A 25,520-nucleotide genomic window follows, 5' to 3' on the forward strand; every position below is an offset into this window, starting at 1 on the left:
ATAAAATGATAAACCAGCCTGATCCCTTGCAAAATGTTCACTCCTCAGGTTAGAGCTACAGTGATATGTTCTAGAGGCCTGGAAGAGCATGTCCTGACCACTTCTCTCATGATGCTGTGACCTTTCCTGGTTCTCTCGAGTGGCAACATCATTCATCAATGCTAAGTGATTCTCTTTCTGTCATCATGCAGCTGTTTAATGTAGGCATTCTGAAAGTAATCCTCTCTTATCCCTGTTAAAACGATAGATCTCATCATTGCTTATGCCAAACACTGCAGATTAAACCTCATTGAAGTAACAATAGCACTGTTCGTGTGCTAAATTTAGGAAACGTAATCTTGTGTCTAGAAACAGCAAACTGAATCAAACTTTGTTATTCAAAGAGCCATTCAATTGCTGCATCCTCTGTGTTACATATGCCACTGGGGAGAAGGGAGAGAAGGGAGAAAAGATGGGGAAGAATACTGGTGGGGAAGAAGTCAGCAGCCAGGAGTCAAGTTTTATCACTTCAGCAGTCATATACATTGATATACTTATCCATGTACATTTTATCATTTTATGTTTCTACTTATTTTTCTAACCAGGATATATTAGACAATTTAGGTTAGTTTGTCTTCCACATTTCATTGTTAAATTATCAATATCAGAGATGTGTTGTATTTGACTTATTATTATTATTTGGTTTGCTTCCTCAAGCTGCCTAGTACAGTGCTCTGCACACAGTAAGCACTCAATATATACGATTGAATGAATGAATGAATACTTGGGCTTCTAATGGGCATTGATTTGCCCATTAGAAGCCCAAGTATTCATTCATTCAATCGTATTTATTGAGCACTTACTGTGTACAGAGCACTGTACTAAGTGCTTGGAAAGTACAAGTTGGCAACATATACAGACGGTCCCTACCCAACAACGGGCTCATGGTCTAGAAGGGGGAGACAGACAAAAAAACAAAGCATGTTGACAGGTGTCAAAGTCATCAGAACAAATAGAATTGAAGCTATATGCACATCATTAACAAAATAAATAGAATAGTAAACATGTACAAGTAAAATAGAGTAATAAATCTGTACAAATATATATACAAGTGCTGTGGGGAGGGGAAGGAGGTAGGGTGGGGGAGATGGGGAGGAGGAGAGGGAAAAGGGGGCTCAGTCTGGGAAGGCCTCTTGGAGGAGGTGAGCCCTCAGTAGGGCTTTGAAGGGAGGAAGAGAGCTAGCTTGGCGGATGTGTGGAGGGAGGGCATTCCAGGCCGGGGGAGGATGTGGGCCAGGGGTCGACGGCGGGACAGGCGAGAACGAGGCCCAGTGAGGAGGTTAGCGGCAGAGGAGCGGAGGGTGCGGGCTGGGCTGTAGAAGGAGAGAAGGGAGGTGAGGTAGGAGGGGGTGAGGTGATGGAGAACCTTGAAGCCAAGAGTGAGGAGTTTTTGCTTGATTCGTAGGTTGTCTGGTAGCCACTGGAGATTTTTGAGGAGGGGAGTAACATGCCCAGAGTGTTTCTGCACAAAGTAAACTGTGCCTCGTTCTCACCCTCACTGTGCCTCGTTCTTGCCCTCACTATGCCTTGTTCTTGCCCTCACTGTGCCTTGTTCCCGCCTGTCCCACTGTCAACCCCCGGCCCACGTCCTCCCCCTGGCCTGGAATGCCCTCCCTCCACACATCCGCCAAGCTAGCTCTCTTCCTCCCTTCAAAGCCCTACTGAGAGCTCACCTCCTCCAGGAGGCCTTCCCACACTGAGCCCCCTCATTCCTCTCCCCCCTCCATCCCCCCGCCCTACCTCCTTCCCCTCCCCACAGCACCTGTATATATGTTTGTACAGATTTATTACTCTATTTTATTTGTACATATTTAGTATTCTGTTTATTTTATTTTGTTAATGATGTGCATCTAGCTTTACTTCTATTTATTCTGATGACTTGACACCTGTTCACATGTTTTGTTTTGTTGTCTGTCCCCCCTTTCTAGACTGTGAGCCTGTTGTTGGGTAGGGACCATCTCTATATGTTGCCAACTTGTACTTCCCAAGTACTTAGTACAGTGCTCTGCACACAGTAAGCGCTCAATAAATATGACTGACTGAATGAATGAATGATATTTGACCAACCTTCAGCCAAATAGCACTTATGTACAAATCTATGAATTATTTATATTGGTGTCTGTCTCCTCTTCTAGGCTGTAAGCTCATTATGGGCAGGGAATATGTCCACTAACTCTGCTGTGTGGTACTCTCCCAAGTGCTTAGTATAGTGCTTGGCAGACAGTAAGCAGTGAATGAATACCAATGACTGATTAATTAAATGACTAAGAAAAACTTCAGAAATATACATGTTGAAAAGAATAAAACAACTCACGTTAACTGAGAAGTCTTTTTCCTTCCAGAGTTCATTTACTCTTCAAATGACCATTTCTCTCAGGAATGATTCAGAAATTCAAAAAGTATGGGAAGATCTAACTGCATTCAAATTTAATTTATCTCTAAGTAAGCAAACTCATCTAAACCATTGGCATAATAAAAATACAGTAGTTTAATCAAAATATCCTCATATCCATTGACTGAAATTTAATAGCTCTTAAATTATTAGACTTAGAATCAAATCTATGATTATTTGCTAGTGTAATGAACTCTAAAGAATATGTATGCTTTTTAGTGACAGATGATTGGAGGACTTACTTAAAAAGCTCATTCCTCATTATAGCTCGGTTTGTTTGAGGATCAATTGCATAGACGGTCAGATCACATTTAGAATAATCTTCTTCTGAAAAACCATCTCCATGCCTGCGGGCTCCAATAGATTCTACCACAACCTTTGCACCAGGGATCTGGTCCTGAACATAACGATCCAAAATCCTGTAATTGAACAGAAGGTGAACATTTTTTGTTACATTTTCCAAGAGGTCTGATTAATTACCATCATTCCACAGGTCAACTAAGATAACCATCAGACTTAGTTTCATTTGAACTCTTTTGTTTCTCTATTCCTCCTCTTTGCTATATATTTTAAAGACTTTGGTCCCAGAGATCTTAGGAGCTTAATAATGAAGAAATTGCACATCAACTACGTCCTGTTAAATTCTGGGCTCTCAAATTTTTGATACTTTTTAAGTTTTAAATAGCTCATGGGAAACACCAAAAATACTCTATAAATGAAACAATGTTTGCTAGAAGTCTCAGAACTTTTCAGTTCCAACTTTTTATGTGTATGTGGATGGGAAATGTAATAAATTCACTCGAAACACATCCCACCAGACTAAGGGTAATATTTCATCAGGATCTATGTGTCAATATATACTATATCAGGATCCAGCACAACTGTTGGGTTTTACGCCTTAAAGGAAAATTACAACAGCAGATTAGCGTTAGAGTACTTTGAGATATCAGAAATAGCATAAAAGATTAAAAAAAATCTGCACGCAATTCTCAAGTTACACAGACAATGATGAATAGCTCAAAGATAAAGCAGTGTAGATTCAGTGATGTCCAGGGTGTGCTAGAGCAGTATTTTATCTATAGAAAAATATATCTAATATCCAGAATTTCTTGTAAATCAAATGAAGCTTGAAAAAGAACTGTCAAAGGAATATACGAAAGAAGATTCATGGCATTTTCTCCAAGAGTGTATTTCATTTTATATTTTGTTTTCTGAAAGAAACATTTTAAATGCTTTCCTAATTATGAAAATCTGTAGCTATCCTGGGTGTAAATGGATTGAATTCAGAGCAACAGTTGCTTTTCATTCCTATCATATGCTTTAGTAAGCATAAAAAATATTTTATAGCCATAAAATGCTATTTCTATTCAGGTTTTCAACATAGTTTCAAATAAACTAAATGAATTGTAGGTATCTATCAGGATAATTGGAGTGATGTCTGGAAATAGATAAAAGACTTTAATTTTTTGCTGTAACTCTAAACAAACTCTATGCATAGTCGACTCACCCCAAAGCATTAGCTTTCCAAACCTGCATTTGTTCTTTTCATATAAACATTCACAAAAGCTTCTCCTGAGCCTTAGTGACTAAGCTTGATCATCTCACAAAAAAGATTCCACCTATCAATATTTTTTTTTTATATCTCAAGAATTGCTATTCTTTCTTCCACTCTTCATGAACCCAGGCCCTCTTTATCTGCCGACTTGTGCTCTATTATTATTGCTAAAGTTAACTGGAATGAGCTATATGAAGTACAGGAGTATAACTAGATAAACGAGTAGCCAAATGAGGTTCAGATAAAAATTATGTGACTGAATGAAAATATGCATGACCATCTCCACTTATATCTATGTATTGGAATTCAGATTGTACAGAAACATACATCAGATCTGTTATATTCTTCTTTTCCAAGTGCATAGTACAGTGCTCAGCACATAGTAAGCCCTCAAATGCCATTCATTGATGCATAGTTGCCTTTCTATTCAAAAGGCACATGTGTAGCTATAAAACGAGGAGGGACTCACAGTCCTGGCTTCACCAGGAACCTGAAAAGGCAGTCCCCTGCTATATAATTATGTTAGATGTTTGTGTACCTGCTACTGTTTTCTCTTTTGCCTCTTGTCCCCTACTTCCTTACAAATTTATTCTTAGTGTATCAACCAATCAATACTGATTGAGTGTTTACTATGTGCAGAGCACTGTATAATACAAGACTTGGTCCTGCCCACAGTGAACTCATAGTCAAGATGAGTTGATGAATAAAATATGCTATGTGTTATGGGGCTGAGGGTGGAGTGAATAAAGGGAGCAAATCAAAGTGATGCAGAAGGGAATGGGAAATAAGGGCTTAATCAGGAAAGGCCTCTTGGAAAAGATGTGTCTTCAATAAGGTTTTGAAGTTGGAGAGTGTAATTGTCTGTTGGTTATGAAGAGGGAGGGCATTCCAGGGCAGAGGCAGGACATGAGTGAGAGGTTGAAGGCAAGATAAAGAAGAAGGAAAGATAAAGGTACAGTGAGTGAACCTTGGCATTAGAGTGAAGTGTGCAGGCTTGGTTGTAATAGAACAATAGAGAAGCAGTGTGGCTCAGTAGAAAGAGTGCGGGCTTTGGAGTCAGAGGTCAGGGGTTCAAATCCCAGCTCTGCCAATTGTCAGCTGTGTGACTTTGGGCAAGTCACTTAACTTCTCCGTGCCTCAGTTCCCTCATCTGTAAAATGGGGATTGAGACTGTGAGCCCCCTGTGGGACAACCTGATCACCTTGTAACCTCCCCAGCGCTTGGAACAGTGCTTTGCACAAAGTGCTTAATAAATGCCATCATTATTAACAGTGAGGTAAGGTAGGAGGGGGCAAGGTGATTGAGTGCTTTAAAGCTGATGGTAAGAGATTTCTGTTGGATGCAGAGGTGGAAGGCAACCACTGGAGTTTCTTGAGGAGTAGGGAAATGTGGACTGAATATTTCTGTAGAAAAGTAATCCAGTCAGCAGAGTGGAGTAGGAACTGAAGTGGGGAGAGACAGGAGGCAGGTAGGTCATCAAGGAGGCTGATATAGTAATTGAGTTGAAAAATTAGTGCTTGGATTAACTTGGTAGCCATATGGTTTGAGAGGGAAGGGTGGGTTTTAACAGTGTTGTGGAGGTTGAACCAACAGGATTTAGTGATATAATGAATATGTGGCTTGAATGAGAGAGAAGAGTCAAGGATAACATCAAGGTAATGAGCTTGAGAGACAGGAAGGATGACTGTTGTGTCTAAAGTAATGGGAAAATCAGGGGGAGGTGGGAAGATACTTTTTTCTGTTTCAGACATGTTAGGTTTGAGCTGTCAGTAGGGTTTCCAAGTAGAGATGTCTTGAAAGCAGTAGGAAATGAGAGGTTTCAGAGAGGAAGCGAGAGAAGGGCTGAAGATGTAGATTTGATAATCATCTGCTTAGAGGTGGTGGTAGTTGAAACCATAGGAGCAAATTAGTTTTTCAAGGGAATGGATGTAGATTCAGAATAGAAAGAAACCCAAAACAGAGACTTGAAGGACTCCCACAGTTAAAGGATAGGAGGCAGAGGCATTCATTCATTCATTCATTCATTCGTATTTATTGAGCGCTTACTGTGAGCAGAGCACTGTACTAAACGCTTGGGAAGTGCAAGTTGGCAACATATAGAGACAGTCCCTACCCAACAACGGGCTCACATTCTAGAAGGGGGAGACAGACAACGAAGTAAAACATGTGGTCAGGTGTCAAGTCATCAGAATAAATAGAAGTAAAGCTAGATGCACATCACTGACAAAATAAATAGAATAGTAAATATGTACAAGTAAAATGAATAGAGTAATAAATCTGTACAAACATATATACAAGTGCTGTGCAGGGACGGAAGTAGGGCTAGGGGGATGGGGAGGGAGAGAGAAAAAAGGGGGCCCGTGAAAGAGACTGAGAAGGAACCATCAGAGATATAGGAGAAAAACCAGGAGAAGACAATGTCATTGAAGCCAAGGTTGAATAATATTTTCAGTCAGTCAGTCAATCAAATTCACTGATAGCTTACAATTTGCAGAGTACTACACTAAGTGCTTGGAAGAGCGCAATACAACAATAAATAGACATCTTCCCTGGACACCAGGAGAAGGGGTCAGGGGCATCAACAGTGTCAAAGTCAATCAAGTAGGATTAGGGTGTAGTAGAGGCCATTGGATCTGGCAAGAAGGAGATCTTTAATGACCTGTGAGAAGGAGGTATCTGTGGAATGAAGTGAATGGAAGCCAGATTGGAGGGAGTCAAGGAGAGAATTGAAGGAGAGGAACTTGAGACAGTGGGTGTAGACAACTCATTCAAGGAGTTTGTAGAGCAATGGTAGGCGGGAGAAGAGACAATAACTGGAGGGAACCAATTAAGAGTAAAGGGAGGGTTTGTTTTTTTTAGGAAAGGGGAGACATGGGCATGTTTGAAAGCAATGGGAAAGATGACATTGCAGAGTAAACAGTTGAAGATGACAGTCAGGAAAGGAAGAATGGAGGGGGCAAGTGCCTTGACATGGTACAAAGGGATAGGGTCAGATGTGCAGATGGGGAGAGTAGATGTTAGAGAAGGAAGGAGATCTCTTTACATACTGCTGGAAAAATGGGATAGTTGAATAAGGGACAGGAGGATTGAGGGATTGGAGAGAAGCAGAGGATATTATTTTCTCACTAAAGTAGGTGGTCAGGTAATTAGGGGCAGGAAATTGGGGAACACAGGAGACAGAATTTAAATATCTGGAACAATTGGCTAGAGCAATGGGCATGGATGCTAATAAGCATGATGTCAATATCATGGTGGTTCGTACTCAGTGACTGACTTCAAAGATTTCAACAGGGAAGCAGCATTTTCTGAGTCATTGGTTGGGCGCAAAGGATCCCATTTAATCAATTTGTTGTAGAGTATACCTTTTAATCAATTTGTTGTAGAGTTGCACATAGATACCTTCTGTTTTTCTTGAATCACCTGTTCCAAATATTAAGCCACATTACTATTCAGGCCATATATGTTTGACTTCAGTAGTTTTCAGCAGTCTGTGTAGTGTCTAGGAGGATTCTGACCAGAATCTTGTGGGGAAAAAAAAAGCAGCAAGATGATCCATGGCTTCCAAAGTCAGCTATTACTTTTCTTCTTGAAATGGAAATCATTGTGACATTTTGGAATTCTTGTCACATTTTGTGAAGAAAGAATTTGTGCAGATATCTGAAGATCAGATTCCCTCCTTGCTTGTAGATTCAGGAATTCTGTTTACTTCAAATATTGGAGCTAAGGTCATACACCTCCTCTATTTGTCCAGTTTTCTATGCCTTGAAGAGCATGTTGAGAAGACCACTATAGAACTCTTGCAAAATGTTTGAAACATCCTCCCTGTGATGGAGATGACTCCATCTTTATTTTTCAACATGGATGAAGTAGCATAGGTGGGATCATCGAGGTTCCTTAGCGGTGAATAGAAGCTTATTTTGCTTGAAGTTAGCATATCCCTGAATCTCTTCAGTTTTTTTGTGCCAACCACTGGTTCCCATATGTTACTTGGCTTGACTCGTGTGTCTTGTAAATTCTTCTGGAGTTCTGTTATGTGGATTACGTGAGGACCTCCATTATGTTGAGGCATTTCTTGTGGCAAGTAGTGTTTTTTGTCTGAACTATTTATATCAAAACTACTCTGATAGGAGTTCTTATCCTACTTTTATTATTATTATTATTACTATCGAGTTGTTTCCGATTCATAGTGACTCCATGGGTATATTTTCTCCAGAACTTCCTGTCCTCTGCCATAATCAACAAACTTTCTAATGGTTTTCCTTTTATTGATGTTATTATCTCTATCCATCTAGCTGCTGGTCTGCCTCTTCCATGTTTTCCCTGGACTTCTCCTAGCATTGGTGTCTTCTCCAGAGATTTAGTCCTTCTGATTATGTGTCCAAAATATGCTAATCTAAGTTGAATTATTTGGCCTTCCAAAGACCACTTCGATTTAATTTGCTTTAAAATCCATTTGTTTGTTTTTTGGGCAGTCCATGGTATTCATAAAAGCCTTCGCAAACACCATATTTTAAAAGAATCGATGTTCTTCCTATCCTGTTTTTTCACTGTCTAGATTTCGGATCCATCTATTGTCACTGGAAACACCATAGAGTTGACCATTTTCATTTTTGTGGCAATTGTTACATCAGCACATTTCATGACTTTTTCCAGTCTCTTTATAGCAAGACTTCCTAACATTAACTTTTGGCGTATTTCTTGGCCAATAGTTCCTTTATTATTGATTATCGATCCCCAGGAGAGAAAAATTGTCAAATATTTCAATCTTCTCTCCATCCACTACAAATGTGTTAAAGCTTCCAGGTGTCATGATCTTTGTTTTTTTGACATTCAAATGAAAGCCTATCTTTTTGCTCTGTTCCTTAACTTTTCATAACCCCATGAATTATCCTTCACTTTCTGCTAATAGGTTTGTATCATCAGCATAACGAAGGTTGTTTACATTCCTTCCTCCAATCTTTACTCGCGGTTTGTCTTCATCCAATCTGGCTTCCCTCATTGGATATTCAGTGTAAAGGATGAACAGGTAAGGCGATAAGATACCTCCTTGTCTTACACTTTTATTAATGGGAAACCAATCTGTCTCTCCCTATTATTTTCTTATTGTGGCCTTCTGTTTGTCATACAGGTTCCGTATTAATGCAATTAAATTAGACCTTTCCATTACGGATAACCCTAGCGAGAGTATCTCTCAATGGCATAGCTCTATGCTCATTGGCATATGCTAACTCTCCTGCCAGGGTAAGGCATTGATTCATAGAAGAGACCCTACTCATAGGCTCGATGAACTTGGAACTATATCATTTAAGCACTTATTATTCACCCCACTTTCATCCCCACCGCATTTATGCACTTATCTGTAATTTATTTTATTGTCTGTATCCCCAACCACACTGTAAACTTCTTCTATTCAGGGAATGTGACTACCATTTCAATTGTGTCATACTCTCCCAAGCATTTAGTATACTTCTCTGCACACAAGTGCTCAAAAAATACCATTGATTGAATTTTGATGTGATGGCTGCCTGATGGTGTTTGTCTCTGAGAGCACAGATTTGCTATTCCATCATCCTTCACTCCTCTCTCTCACTTAATCCACATATTTAATCCATCACTAAATTCCAAAGCTTTAACCTTCACAACACTGCTAAACTCTCCCTTTTCATTTTCATCTAAGCTGCTACTGTGCTAATTGAAACACTTATCCTATCCCACCTTGATTCAGTAATCAGCCTCCTTGCTGACCTCCCTGCCTCCTGTCTCTCCTGAGTGCAGTCCATACTTCAATCTGCTGCATGGATTATTTTTCTAAAAAAAAAAAAAGGCTATTTTTCCCCCTCCTCAAGAAACTCCAGTTGTTGCCCATCCACTTCCGCAACGAACAGAAGCTCCTTACCACTGGCTTTAAAGCACCATGCTCCCCTTCTACCTGACCTCGCTACTCTGCTACTTCAACCCAACCTGCACACTTCACTCCTTCAATGCTAAACTTCTCTCTGTGCCTCCATCTCATCTATCTTGTCTCTAGATTTTATTTTATAAGGAGTATTTCATTTCAGAGGCTCTCACTTTCTTTCTATATGTAAGAGCAGTACATACCCTTATCCTCTCTTTTCTTAGTTTCTTCTCAGAACACGAGACTTATGTTCCTCTTGGTTCGTGAAAAGCTTAATTTTAATGTGGTTCATTATACTGCACTTAAGGAATAATTTTCACTGTGACACTATGAGTTATGTAATATATGGTTTTAAAGGTTGGGTAACTTCTGGAATCAAGTTAAGGTTCGTAATTACTAAAAGGCCATTTACAGCAAATGTACTTTGATACCATAGACATTGCTCAAATTATAATGGAGAGGCACACCACATTGAATATTCACATTGACAGAAGCAGAGTCCCTTTAGGACATTTTCTTTTCCTTTTCCTTTCCAAATAAAATGAGTATAGAATGACTGTAAGTAGGAGAAGACAAAAATATGTGGACTATTATGTGAATAAGGAATTCACTACAATTTCACAGAAAGAAAACACTTTCATAATTTCGGAAAACTGAATAAATTACCTCAAAATAGAGGTTGCTTTATAACATCTATGCAGTGAGCCACTCTGGACATTAAAAAAGAAACTGGCCTACTAATATAGTGTCAGAAAAATATGACTATTTGGTCATAAGAATGTACAGTTGCCAAAATGCACAACTGCACTATAGAGAGGAACTTTATATCGTGGGAGTTAAATCAATCAATCATATTTAATGAGTGCTTACTATGTGCAGAGCACTATACCAAGCACTTGAGAGGGTACAATATAACAGAATTAGCAGACACATTCCCTGCCCATAGTGAGCTTTGTTAAATGTCTGGAACAGCTGTTGGGGGTAATCGGTGGGACAGGGACAGTGTACAACCCAATTTTCTTGTATCCACCCCATTTATTCATTCAATCGTATTTATCGTATTTATTGAGTGCTTACTGTGTGCAGAGCACTGTACTAAGCGCTTGGGAAGTACAGGTTGGCAACATATAGAGACGGTCCCTATCCAACAATGGGCTCACAGTCTAGAAGCGCTTAGTACAGTGCCTGGCACATAGTGCTTAACAACTACCACAACTATTAATTGGAATGTGAGTCAATAAGCATACATGTGGATTAATCTACCGTTAATTTTCCTAGCCATTTCACGGGGTCATTTTTCTATCTTTGTGGTTTTTTTTGATGATCCATCACTTTGAACAGTGCTTGGCACATAATAAGTGCTTAAGAAATACCATTATTATTATTACTATTTTTGACATTCGCCTTATGCCCAAAATGGTTGCTAACTCTAGAATTTACAGTACATACATTGGTTCCGGAAAATTTGGAACACTGTTACAAAATTACCAAAAATCTAAATACCACATGAAATTTCTTTGTTCCACTTATAGCTTGAATTGAACAATGCATGATATGTTACTGGTTTAATTAATTATGGCAAACACTTCCGTTCAGGTAAGAAATTTGGAAGGTAAGAAATTTGTAGCTCCTATGAATGACAATGCATATTGTGCATTTGAATACAGTAAATCGAAGGGTGTATCACTTTCTTCCTTTTAAATCAAAATGCATTTCAGAATTCTGCAAGACTCATTATTAAACATTTAGAAAGGTCTGACATTCCCTAAGTGGTATTAAAGTATGTCCATTTTTCATTTGCATTATTTCAACAAAATGCTACTTGATAAATTACATCAAGTACATATGTCTTAAAAAGATAAAAGCATGTTAAATTAATGATAAAATAATCTGTAACCAAAAACTCCTAAGCTAAATAAAAAGGTTTAGGGTGGTATTACAAAATTTTTAAAAATAGCATATATGCATTTAAAGATAAGTTATGCTTCCTTGGAAAACACTAGGTCAGAATTCGGTAGTCGCTTGAGGAAATGGTAGCATGACTTGAAATACATTACAGACTAATTAGAATGAGTTCATAGAGGAACAAGGTAAATGATTAAAAAAATGGAAGAATTGATTTACAAAACAAATGCATGAAATGTGGCTACCAGAAGAGGAAATACTTATTTAAGCATAATGGCATTAGATGGAGATAGAGAAGCAGTGTGGCTTAGAGGAAAGAGCGCGGGTTTGGGAGTCAGAGGTCATGGGTTCTAATCCCAAATCAGCCTCTTATGAAATGTGTGATTTTGGGCAAGTCACTTAACTTCTCTGTGCCTCAGTTACCTTATCTGTAAAATGGGGATTAAGACTGTAAGCACCAAGTGGGACAACCTGATTACCTTGTATCTACCCCAGTGCTTAGAACAGTGCTTGGCAAATAGTAAGTGCTTAACAAATACCAATATTATTATTATTATTATTATTAGATAGTATTAGGTTGTGAATAAATGAGGCTGCATCACTGGAAATATTAAAAATAGACTACACAAACTATTAGAAGAATGCCTGTAGGCATGATTGCACACTGTTGGATAGCTATTATTTTTATATTAATGTTCTGATTCTACATTACAAATGCATCTCTGAGCTCTTCTATTAATTGTTCTAAGAACACAAGGGGCTACATAATTATTAATACTCCACTAAATTGTCGGGCAATTTTGACAAGTGTTTCTTGGGACATAATCCTATTTGTTTTTTGATAAGTTTGGTTTTGAAAATCCACTTATAAAGAAAAATGCTAATTAAATAAATTCAATCTCTTTTTTTCTAGATAAATGATGGATAATGTAGACTTTGATGTGATTATTCCTTTTGCCAAATCTATATCTTCCTCAGAAGTCACTTGAAATTAAAGCTCATGCATGCATAATCATGTGCTGATTAAAATGATTCTCCCCAAAATATCTGTAAACTATGTCTAAAAAATGATCTGCAGGTCACAGTTCTTATTTACAATGACACTTGAAGCAGGATGGCATAATGGATAGAGCACAGGTCTCGGCGTCAGAAGGTCATGGATTCTAATCCTGGCTCTGCCACTTGTCTGCTGTGTGGCCTTGGATAAGTCACTTCACTTCTCTGTCCTTCAGTTACCTTATCTAGAAAATGGGGATTGAGACTTTGAGCCTCACAGGGGACAGGGACTGTGTCCAACTCGATTTGCTTGTATCCACCCCAGCGCTTAGTACAGTGTCTGGCACATAGTAGGTACTTAACAAATGCCATCATTATTATTATTATTCAGTGATCTACAGGTCACCTATCATCCTTTAATCTCTTTGGAATCCTTATTTCTTTCAAAAAATATTTGGATCATCCTATTTTAAAAGAATCCTAGTCTTCTTGACTTAAACAACTCCTTTTTGTTGTTGTGGTTGAAATATTTCCTTGCTTGGAGACCTGATTCACCTAGAGAAGCTCAGTGGAAAGAACACGGGCTCGGGAGTCAGAGGTCATGGGTTCTAAACCCGATTCCTCCACTTGTCTGCTGTATGACTTTGGGCAAGTCACTTCACTTCTCTGGGTCTCAGTTTCCTCATCTGTAAAATGGGGATTAAGACTGTGAGCCCCATGTGGGACAACCTCTTTACTTTGTATTCCCCCCCAGTACTTAGAACATTGCTTGGCACATAGTAAGCGCTTGACAAATGGCAAATGGCATCATCATTATTATTCTAGACTGTGAGCCCGCTGTTGGGTAGGGACCATCTCTGTGTTGCCAACTTGTACTTCCCAAGCGCTTAGTACAGTGCTCTGCACACAGTAAGCGCTCAATAAATACGATCGATTGATTGATTATGATTATTATTACTAAGAAGAGATACCTGCTCCTGTTCATTGTAAACTCACTGTGGGCAAGGAATACGTAAAGCGACTTTGTTACATTGCACTCTCCCAAGCACTTGGTACAGTACTCAGCACACAATATGCACTCAATAAAGGATGGATTGATTATTTGATTATATATGATTTTTCAAAAATAATTCAAATAGACTTGAAAGTCATATAAATAAATCCACGCCTATGGCATATAGTCTTTAGGGTGTTTTTTTGGAGGGGTGGGGCAGGAGCCATTTAAACTTTCAGCTATTTAAACTTCCTTCTATAGAAAGTGAAAATTTCACAGATACTTTTCCTACCAAAATTCAAATCTGACTCTCGTGTACATGTCCTAGTAGAAAGAGCTGGGAGTCAAGAGATCCGGTTTCTATTCCCAGCTCTGCCACTTCACTGCTGGGTTAGCTTAGGCAAGTCATTTTACTTCCCTATGCCTCAGTTTTCTCATCTGTAAAATACTTATAAGGTACCTAGTCTTACTTCCTTTTAGACAGAGAAATCTAGGTGGAAGGGACTGTGTCCAATCCACTCATACTGTATCTTTTACAGCTTAGCACTTGGTAAGTACTTAACAAATACCACAATTCTATACCTCTAGTGTTCTCTTTTCACAGAAAGGCAAAATCTAGAAAAAGAAGAGCTTCCACCACTAATAAAGAAAGCATTGAGTGCAAAAGAGGATCAATTTAGAAAAATGGTGATTGGTTGTTTTGTTGTACTCAAAAGCACATACATTGTATAAGATATAAATGTTAGAAAAGCCAGCATTCCTGTCTTGGATTTCCCAACTGTTGCTGCTTTGTTGCATAACAAACCCAAAATAAGTTTACTTCCACATCACCGGAAGATTGCCTGTTGTATGAAGTATCTGCTAATAAATGGTATTTAAACCATTCTTGTACTTTTAGGGAGAGTAAATTATCCATAGCCTCCTGAGATGTCATTGCTTTTGATAGTACTAAGAAAATTCATATTGTATTGAAAATTTAAATCTTCATAAGCATAACAAGTCAGAGCAAAAGTCATGGATCATCTTGCCTTTGCAGCATTTGCTCTTCTGCTTGTCAAATAGTACAACACTGATAAGCATTCACCCTGCTTCGACAAGGCAAGCAAAGTGCAATGATCTGCATTTCAAACTAAGGAACTTTTCAGAGATGGAGATGCATTACATGGGAAGCAGTGTGGCTCAGTGGAAAGAGCCCGGGCTTTGGAGTCAGAGGTCATGGGTTCAAATCCCAGCTCAGCCACTTGTCAGCTGTGTGACTTTGGGCAAGTCACTTAACTCCTCTGTGCCTCAGTTCCCTCATCTGTAAAATGGGGATTAAGGCTGTGAGCCCCCCGTGGGACATCCTGATCACCTTGTAACCTCCCCAGCGCTTAGACCAGTGCTTTGCACATAGTAAGCACTTAATAAATGCTATCATTAATTAATTAATTAATTAATTACATGATTTCAGTCACAAAGACTAATGAATTGATCATCCTACGAAGATACTGTAGTTCTCTGAATACCCCTGAAAAGAATCTTGGGCCATTAATTGGGTGAGATCTATCCATGGTCATTTTGGCCAAACATGGCTACCCTACCTGAGGCTCACAAGTATTCTGATTCCAAATAATAATAATAATAATAATAATAATAATAATAATAATAATAATAATGACATTTATTAAGTGCTTACTATGTGCAATAATAATAATAATGATGGCATTTATTAAGCACTTACTATGTACTTAATGTACTTACTATGTACTATGCACTTACTGTTCCAAGTGCTGGGGAGGTTAGAAGGTGATCAGGTTGTTCCATGGGGGGCTCACAGTCTTCATCCCCATTTTACAGATGAGGTAACTGAGGCACAGAGTAGTTAAGTGACTTGCCCAAAGTCACACAGCTGACAATTGGCAGAGGCGGGATTTGAACCCATGACCTCTGACTCCAAAGCACGTGCTCTTTCCATTGAGCCACGCTGCTTCTCTAAAATTACATGCACTGAGAGAATATAATAATGATGGCATTTGTTAAGTGCCTACTATGTGCCAAGCATTGTTCCAAGTGCTGGGGTAGGTACAAGGTAATCAGGTTGTTTCATGTGGGGCTCACAGTCTTAATCCCCATTTTACAGATGAGATAACTGAGGCACAGAGAAATTAAGTGACTTTCCCAAAGTCACACAGCTGCTAAGTGGCGGAGCCAGTATTAGAACCCATGACTTCTGAATCCCAAGCCCATGCTCTTTACACTAAGCAGAGTGAAGCAGCATGGCTCAGTGAAAAAGCATGGGCTTGGGACTCAGAGGTCATGGGTTCTAATCCAGGCTCTTCCATGTGTCAGCTGGTGTGACTTCGGGCAAGTCACTTAACTTCTCTGTGCCTCAGTTCCCTCATCTGTAAAATGGGGATTAAGACTGTGAGCCCCACGTCAGACAACCTTGATTACCTTGTATCCCCCCCTAGCGCTTAGATCAGTGCTTGGCACATAGTATGCACTTAACAAATACCAACATCATCATTATTATTATTATTATTATTAAGCCACTTGGCACCGCTAATATAAGGTTATTCGAGTTTAAACTACAGTGGTTTAAAAATATATTTTGGAAAAAGACCTATTAAAAAGACTTTCTAATTCAGAATTGAAGAATGGCAGGAATTGATTCACCCTGAATCATAGTAACGGTAATTCATTCATTCATTCATATTTATTGAGCACTTACTGTGTGCAGAGCACTGTACTAAGCGCTTGGGAAGTACAAGTTGGCAACATATAGAGACAGTTCCTACCCAACGGTGGGCTCACAGTCTAGAAGGGGGAGACAGAGAACAAAACAAAACATATTCACAAAATAAAATAAATAGAATAGAATATCCCAAGCTCATCTCTGGAGGGAAAACCAAGATCAGGATAAATAAAAAGGGGGCATCATCTGGAGTAGAAGCCAAAGACTGAAGTCCTCTTATTCATGTAGTACTGACATAACATTTAGGATTTTAAGAGTCAAGCTATATTCCAGTAGTATAGAATTTATCCATATTAGTTATAACTCTTTTGTTCAGCACTTTACACTTTATTTTTATAGTACAAAAATGAAGGGACAATGGGGAACATATGTTTTTATAAAAGGCACAGATAATCCTGGCAGAAGTAACTTTCAGAAATCAGTATCTGTTCTATTTCAGTTTCTACGCTAAGGTTCTTTGGGCACCAAGGTGGTCTGAACCCAAGATAAATTTAGTGGACATTTTGAGAACTAAACACATTAGTTCTCAAAATATATGTATTAATAGTAAGTGTCAGATATTCTGTTTTTATTTGCTTATATTATGCCTGTCTCCCCCTGTAGACAATAAGCTTGCTGTGAGCAGGGAACATGTCTATCAATACTGTTATACTGTATTCTGTATATGCTGGGAGAAGCAGTGTGGCTCAATGGAAAAGAGCACAGGCTTTGGAGTCAGAGGTCATGGGTTCAAATCCCGGCTCTGCCAATTGTCAGCTGTGTGACTTTGGGCCAGTCACTTAACTTCTCTGTGCCTCAGTTACCTCATCTGTAAAATAGGGATTAAGACTGTGAGCCCCCCCCCGTGGGACAACCTGATCACCTTGTAACCTCCCCAATGCTTAGAACAGTGCTTTGCACATAGTAAGCGCTTAATAAATGCCATTATTATTATTATTATTATTATTCTCCCAAGTGCTTAGTACAGTGCTCTGCATGCAGTACATGCTGGGTAAATACCATTGACTGATTGATTGAATCAGAGAACTAGACTGTGGGAACTCAGTCATAATATCTGTATTTTTCTCCCTTGTCCTAGGCAAGTTTCCTTTCTAAATAGTACCCTGACAACCTTAAAGTGACAGACCACCTTAAAATGGTACGTCACTAAATCCTGTCAGTTCCCTCTCTAGGGTGTAGGCTTGTTGTGGGCAGGGAATGTGTCTTTTATATTGTTATACTGTACTCTCCCAAGCTCTTACTACAGTGCTCTGCAACCAGAAAGCACTTACCTTCACAACATCTGTAAAATCTGCCTTCCTCTCTTCCATCCAAACTGCTGTCCTGTTAATCCAGGCACTTATCCTATCCCATCTTGATTACTCCATCAGCCTCATTGCTAACCTCTCTGACTCCAGTCCATACTGTACTCTGCTGCCCAAATCACTTTTCTAAAAAATCATTCGGGCCATGTTTTCACACTCCTCAAGAATCTCCAGTAGTTGTCCATTCACTTCCACATCAAACAGAAGTGCCTTACTTTAAAGCACTCAATCACTTTGTTCCCTCCTTCCTCACCTCAGCTACTCTCCTACAACAACCGAGTCCACACACTTAGCTCTCTAATGCCAACCTTCTCACTGTACCTCTATGCTGGAGAAGCAGTGTGGCTCAGTGGAAAGAGCACAGGCTTCGGAGTCAGAGGTCATGGGCTCTAATCCCTGCTCTGCTGCTTATCAGCTGTGTGACTTTGGGCAAATCATTTAACTTCTCTGTGCCTCAGTTACCTCATCTATAAAATGGGGATTAAGACTGTGAGCCCCCCGTGTGACAACCTGATAACCTTGTATCCTCCCCAGTGCTTTGAACAGTGCTTTGCACGTAGTAAGTGCTTAATAAATGCCATTATTATTATTATTGTCTATTTTGCTGCTGGCATTGTCTCGCCCATGTCCTGCCTCTGCTTCAGAGTGCCCTCCCTCTTCACACCCAACAGACAATTACTTTCCCCACTTCCATAGGCTTATTGAAAACACATCTGCTCCAAGACGCCTCTTTTCTTCTCTCACCTGCTTCTACATTGCCTTGACTTGTTCCCTTTATTAGGGACTGTCTCTATATGTTGCCAACTTGTACTTCCCAAGCTCTTAGTACAGTGCTCTGCACACAGTAAGCGCTCAATAAATACGATTGATTGATTGATTCCACCATCCCAGCCCCACAGCACTTATGCACATATTTGTAATTGTAATTATTTATACTAATGTCTGTCTCCCCTTCTAGATTGTAAGCTTGTTTTGGGCAGGGAAACTGTCTGTTATATTGTACTCTGTCAAGCATTGAAATACCACTCTGCACACCACTCTGCACACAGTAAGTACTCAATAAATATGATTCACTGACTTACAGTGACTAACAAACTGAATAATTGGTGGTACAGTAAATTTCTAGACTGCGAACCCGTTGTTGGGTAGGGACCATCTCTATATGTTGCCAATTTGTACTTCCCAAGCGCTTAGTACAGTGCTCTGCACACAGTAAGTGCTCAATAAATACGATTGAATTAATAGGGAGTCAGAGGATCTGGATTCTAAATCCCACCTCTGTTACTTGCCTGCTCTGTCAATTTATCTTTGCCTCAGATTCCTCAACTGTAAAATAATGATGGAATTTGTTAAGCACTTACTACATGCCAAGCACTGTTCTAAGCACTGGGGTAATAATAATGGTATTTGTTAAGCGCTTACTATGTGCAAAGCACTGTTCTAAGTGCTGGGGTGATATAAGGTGATCAGGTTGTCCCATGTAGGGCTCACAATCTTCATCCCCATTTTACAGGTGAGGTAACTGGGGCACAGAGAAGTTAAGTGACTTGCCCAAAGGGCAAAAATAGATATTACATACTTGTTCTCCCTCCCTTTTAGACCTTGAGCACCACGTGAGACAGGAACTGTTTCTGTCCTGATTATCTTCTCTATATCCCAGAGCTTAGTACAGCACAATAAAAGTGCGTAGCAAATGCCACAAATATTATTACTTTATTAATCCATTATTACAATAATCCAGTCTAGTCTATACCTGGATAGCAATTAATAGCAATTTCATAGCAACTGATCATGCATGAATGTTACCGGCATATAAGATATATATGCATTTATACATATAGTTCTTTATATAAAAATATAATTTTGGCATTTAATAAGGATTTTATGCTAATTGTTGGGATAGACACAATCATTATATTGGACATAGCACTCTTTCACATGAGGCTCACAATCTTATTTTTTTACCCATTTCACAGGTAAGCAAACAATCACACACTTGCTTGATTTGCTCAAGGTAACGTATGAAGTCAGTAGGAGAGCTGAGATTAGAAATCCACTCTACTTACTCCCGGGCCCATAATATGAAAGAGCCAAGGTTAATACCTAGAACAACTATGGCACCAGTAGAAAATCATGTTGAAAAAAAGGTGGTAATAAATGCGGTGGACCCTTAGAAGATAAGATGAAGAGCCATTAGAAAAACTAAGGGCTAAGTAGATTAACTGTCTGAGAATTAACAACAGACTGATCTATTGACCAGCCTAAGCAGGAAATGAGTATTTAATAATAATACAGGTCAACAGGGTTTAACAATGGGGTAAACTGAATCAAAATAAGGTTGGGAGGGGGACAGGAAAAAGGACCACAGTAGAAATAATAATAATAATAATAATGATGGCATTTATTAAGCGCTTACTGTGTGCAAAGCACTGTTCTAAGCGCTGGGGAGGTTACAAGGTGATCAGGTTGTCCCAAGGGGGGCTCACAGTCTTAATCCTCATTTTGCAGATGAGGGAACCAAGGCCCAGAGGAGTGAAGTAATAATAATAATAATAATAATAATAATAATAATAGCATTTGTTAAGCACTTACTATGTGCAAAGCACTATTCTAAGCACTGGGGAGGTTACAAGGTGATCAGGTTGTCCCACGGGGGGCTCACAGTCAATCCCCATTTTACAGACGAGGGAACTGAGGCCCAGAGAAGTGAAGTGACTTGCCCGAGATCACACAGCAGGTTAAGCGGCGGAGCCGAGATTAGAACCCAGGTCCTCTGACTCCAACTGCTTCTTAGACCTCGAAGTCTAAGAACTGACAAGACTTAGTGCGTCCTTCGTCTTTTCCCAAAGTAAAAGGCACCGTTTCAAGTATCCTCTTGCCTGTCTCTTCTTTCTCCCCTCATTTCCTCCTCTTTTTTTTCTCCTGCTTCCCTATTACTGGACACAATTTCCCACATTATAGCCTCTCCAAAGGGGACAATTATGCAAGTAAATATGGAATGTTATCACCACATGAAACTCTTCTTCTGAAGGAGAAATGTAAGATTAATCACTTTTTTCATGACCAAAATCACAAGTCATTCTGGAATATTATAAAGATATAAATATCTTTAGCACAAAATCAGACCTGGAGAAGAGATGGATTCTAAAATTAACTTCCTATTGCTCTACTTTGCCAGGCTCCTGTATCTTCTTAACATCTATACCATCTAGCTAATAAACAGAATGTTTACTCTAAGAAGGGAAATGCTAAAATAACATGGTGAAACTAGAAGCAGCATGGACTAGTGGAAAGAACATGGGCCTCGGAGTCACAGGACCGAGGTTCTAATCCCGGCTCTACCACTTGCTTGCTGTGTGACCTTGGCCAGGTCACTTAAAATGGGGACGAAAAATGTAAAATGGGGATTAAATACCAGTTCTCCCTCCTACTTAGACTATGGGCTCCATGCGAGCTCCCTGGTTTGTGTACAACCTAATTAACTTGTACCTGCCCCTGTGTTTAGAACAAAGTTTGCTACAAAGTAAGGACGCAACAATACCTAAAGAAAAGCAAGTTTTATAAGAAAAAGATGAGTGGGTGTGCCTGGGTCTGGCTACATTAAACGAATTGACAGACATGGAAAACAAAGACTGAACAAAATAAGCATAGTTCATATTGGACACAAATAATTCACTTAATTCTGACCACAAAGATGAATTAAGCATTTTGATTTTCCTAGAAATTAATCTATAGTCCGTAAAAATTTTTTTTTTTTTGGAAAATTGAGTCACATTATTTTTCATCTGTAGGGAGATTTGGGGGCTCAGATTACTACACTAAACATCTTCCCCTTTCAAAAGAAAGAGTTTTCTTGAACTTCAACTGTATTCTGCAATTTTTCCTAATGTTGCTACATAAAATTGGCTAATAAAGAATTGTGCAAGTGTTACTTTCCCAAGCAAAGTAACTTAATCATTTGCAGAAGACTACTAGGATTTTTTTAAAAAAGGCTTTCAAAATGAATTATTTATGCATTTAATGACAATCAGATTTATATAAAAAAACTAATCCAAATGGCCACATGAGACTCTTCCTGGTGGTCAGGCACAGTGCTCGGGATACAGTAAGTGCTCAATAAATACCACTGATTGATTGATGAGATTTACCGTCCTAGATTACATATAATACTAATACTAATAATAATACTAATACTAATACTAATAATAATAATAATAATTTTGGTATTTGTTAAGCGCTTACTGTGTGCAAAGCACTGTTCTAAGCACTGGGGAGGATACAAGGTTATCAGGTTGTCCCATATGGGGCTCACAATCATAATCCCCATTTTACAGATGAGGTAACTGAGGCACAGAGAAGTTAAGTGACTTGCCCAAAGTCACACAGCTGACAAGCGGCAGAGCTGGGATTTGAACCCATGACCTCTGACTCTTAAGCCTGTGCCCTTTCCACTGAGTCAGGCTGCTTCTCTATTTTCATTTTCATATCCATTCATATATTTCATATTCATATCATATTTCATATTCATGTTTCATATTCATATCATATTTCATATCATTTGCATTTTCATAACCTAAGCAAATTGCCAGGCATCGTTTTTTATGATCATGCAGACAGCTAATACGTTACTTTTTAGGCAGTGTGATACCTCGTAATCTCCCAGAAAACCTATGCTCCTTGACATCTCCCTTAATTAAATGCTTGAAAAAATGGTAATTCCAGCCTCAAAATAAGGTGTTTGTACTTATTTTATCTTTAGTACTCCCTTGTACCCTTTTATTTTAAAAGCATTCTCAATTCAGAGTTATTCTATGAGCTTTTAAAATGTCAGAAGTAGACTGCTTTGTGCAGCTGTCAAAGATAGACAACAAAAATTGGTAAAATAATTGATAGCAGAATATGTCAGCTATTTATTCACTGCTAAACATTACAATCTAATTTTCAAATGAAGAAGTTGGTAATTAAAGAAATGCATTTAAATCCCTTACGCTATAAGTTCTTCTTTGCGTTGTTCTACGAGTGTAGGAGGAACATTGGAGACAATGACTTGCATATCCAACTGATTGACCACGGATACCTGAAAAACACAGAAATAAAATTAAATAGGTTTTTCCATGCATAACATTCCCCCCTGTCCTAAACAACATGATGAATGCTTTCCTATACTCATGATATCCTTAGCCAAATGTAATGCTTTCTCATTTTGAATTAGAAATTTATTTCATCTCCATGGACAAACCCAAATAGAAATTAGAGTTTTGAGCACAGTAGATCTCTAGAATAGTTTAAACTAATAATAATGATGGCATTTATTAAGCATTTACCATGTGCAAAGCACTGCTCTAAGTGCTAGGGTGGTCAGGTTGTCCCATGGGGGGCTCACAGTCTTAATCCCCATTTTACAAATGAGGTAACTGAGGCCCAGAGAAGCTGTGACTTGCCCAAAGTCATACAGCTGACAATTGGCAGAGCCGGTATTTGAACCCGTGACCTCTGACTCCAAAGCCTGTGCTCTTTCCACCGAGCCACGCTTGATGATAATAATAATAATAATAATAATAATAATAATAATAATAATAATAATAATAATAATGGTATTTGTTAAATTCTTACTATGTGCCAGGCACTGTACTAAGTGCTGGGGTGGGTACAGAAAAAAGGGTTGGACACAGTCCCTGTCCCACATTGGGCTCACAGTCTCAATCCCCATTTTCTGGATGAGGTAACTGAGGCACAAAGAAGTGATTTGCTCAAGGCTACGGAGCAGACAAGTGCGGATGTTGGATTAGAATCCTGGCTCAGCCACTTGTCAGCTGTGTGACCTTGAGCAAGCCACTTAACTACTCTGTGCCTCAGTTACCTCATCTGGAAAATGGGGATTAAGGCTGTGAGCCCCACGTGGGACAAACTGATCACCTTGTTCCCCCCCAGCACTTAGAAAAGTGCTTCACACATAGTAAATGCTTAACAAATAGCACCCCCCATCCAAAAAAACCCCTAAAAGCCCCACAACCTTCTGATTCCCAGGCCCGGATTTTATTTCTTGCTTTTCCAGCCAGATCAATTACTTACCCAGGATACAATTTTGGTTTGGTATTTCATAATTTCCCTAGATATTGAGGATATTCGAAAATGAAGTGCTAGAAACGTGTCTTTGAAAGATTAATCTTTTCCTATGGTAAAAAATATTCACCCTGTATTTTAATCCCTGAGATAATTCATTCTGGCAGATTCTCAAATTTTGAAGTCTCTTAGGCCTATTTCAGTAAGCTCCACCTTGATCATATGCATATGGTTATTAATGGTAAACCAATAGTAATGACCCTCTCCTGAAATGTATCCGCTCATTCTAAAACCTTTGAGAGCCTCATTGCACTCTCCTTGCATTTTTGATGGCCTCTTTGAAATACATGCTTAGCCTCATCTGGTTTATTCTAGTAGGCCTTAATTTGGAATGCTTTTTACCTTCCTTTTCCATTTTATATGATGAATTAAATGCTTATCTCATCTACTAGCAGCACATATATTTACCACTACATATTATAAGCATATTTTCCTGATGGAAAACCTGCAGAAGAAAGTCAAATGCCTATACTCTATTGCACTGTGTGCATCCAGCTTTCATAGGCATCCATGGAAAGCAGCATTGCTCAGTGGCAAGAGCCCAGGCTTCGGAGTCAGAGGTCATGGGTTCAAATCCTGGTTCCGCCAACTGTCAGCTGTGCAATTTGGGCAAGTCATTTAACTTCTCTGTGCCTCAGTTACCTCATCTGTAAAATGGGGATTAAAACTGTGAGCCCCCGTGGGACACCCTGATCACCTTGTAACCTCCTAGCGCTTAGAACAGTGCTTTGCACATAGGAGGCACTTAACAAATACCATCATTATTATTATTATCCAGTTAGGGTATGGGTTGATGTACTTGAAACTGTGCAGATTCAGTGCTTGGAGGCAACTTTACCACTGGTGATTCAGTCAGTTTCTCCACACTGAGATGGAGGAGGACTGCCAATATTAAGCGATTCCTGGTGCTTGTGAGGATTGAAAGAATCAGTCAGTTGATCAATAGTATTTATTGAGTGCTTACTGTGTACAGAGCACTGCAGTAAGAGCTTAAGGGAGTACACGCGAGGTGGTAGGGGAGGAATTTACAGCCTAGCGAAATGGAAGTCCTTAGTGCCTTGCGAGACATACATCAGATTATAGTTTAAAACTATCCTTTTGTCTCTGGCAAAATCAGGGTTTCCAGATTGCTTAGCCAATAAAAGTCTGGTCTTTGAAGAATCTTCTGCTCATTGTTAAAATGCCTCTAATTCAAATATTCTAATATTTATCTATATAATACTTAAAGTGTATTGCAGTAATTTGCTTCAAGTAAAATAGCAGTGCTTCCATAACCCAGAATTAATGAGATTCCATCACCTCACAGTAAGCTGCCCACCTGCATTATTTATAAAAATGTAAACTATGAATCTTCTTCCACCAATCCCCAAGGCTTAAATATTAGTTGTATGCCAACAGGAAGCTGATAGAATGATGGAGCCCTTGCATAACCCTAAAATAATGATTGGGTCTTACCAATTTAGAAGAAAGGTTAGAGTAAATGCACCAAAGATAAGCTAAGAACAAAAATTAGAAATGAAGGAGTCGTGTAGAAGAAAAGATGAAGGAAGTTAGTTTGCAAACATAATGCAAAAAGAAGAGA

General features: G+C 39.0%; 1 protein-coding gene across 1 annotated transcript in view; it reads right to left on the reverse strand.

Annotated features, from left to right (window-relative positions):
• PCDH15 (protocadherin related 15) overlaps positions 1-25,520 on the reverse strand; it is a 702,056-nt gene that overhangs the window by 32,421 nt on the left and 644,115 nt on the right. Inside the window, exons 27-28 of the mRNA XM_038743373.1 lie at positions 22,804-22,892; positions 2,674-2,850 (exon numbers count right to left, since the gene is read on the reverse strand). Of these exons, the coding sequence (XP_038599301.1) occupies positions 2,674-2,850; positions 22,804-22,892 (266 nt within the window). The remainder of the gene's footprint in view (positions 1-2,673; positions 2,851-22,803; positions 22,893-25,520) is intronic.

The sequence above is a fragment of the Tachyglossus aculeatus genome, chromosome 3, assembly GCF_015852505.1.
Source record: "Tachyglossus aculeatus isolate mTacAcu1 chromosome 3, mTacAcu1.pri, whole genome shotgun sequence".
NCBI lineage: Eukaryota > Metazoa > Chordata > Mammalia > Monotremata > Tachyglossidae > Tachyglossus > Tachyglossus aculeatus.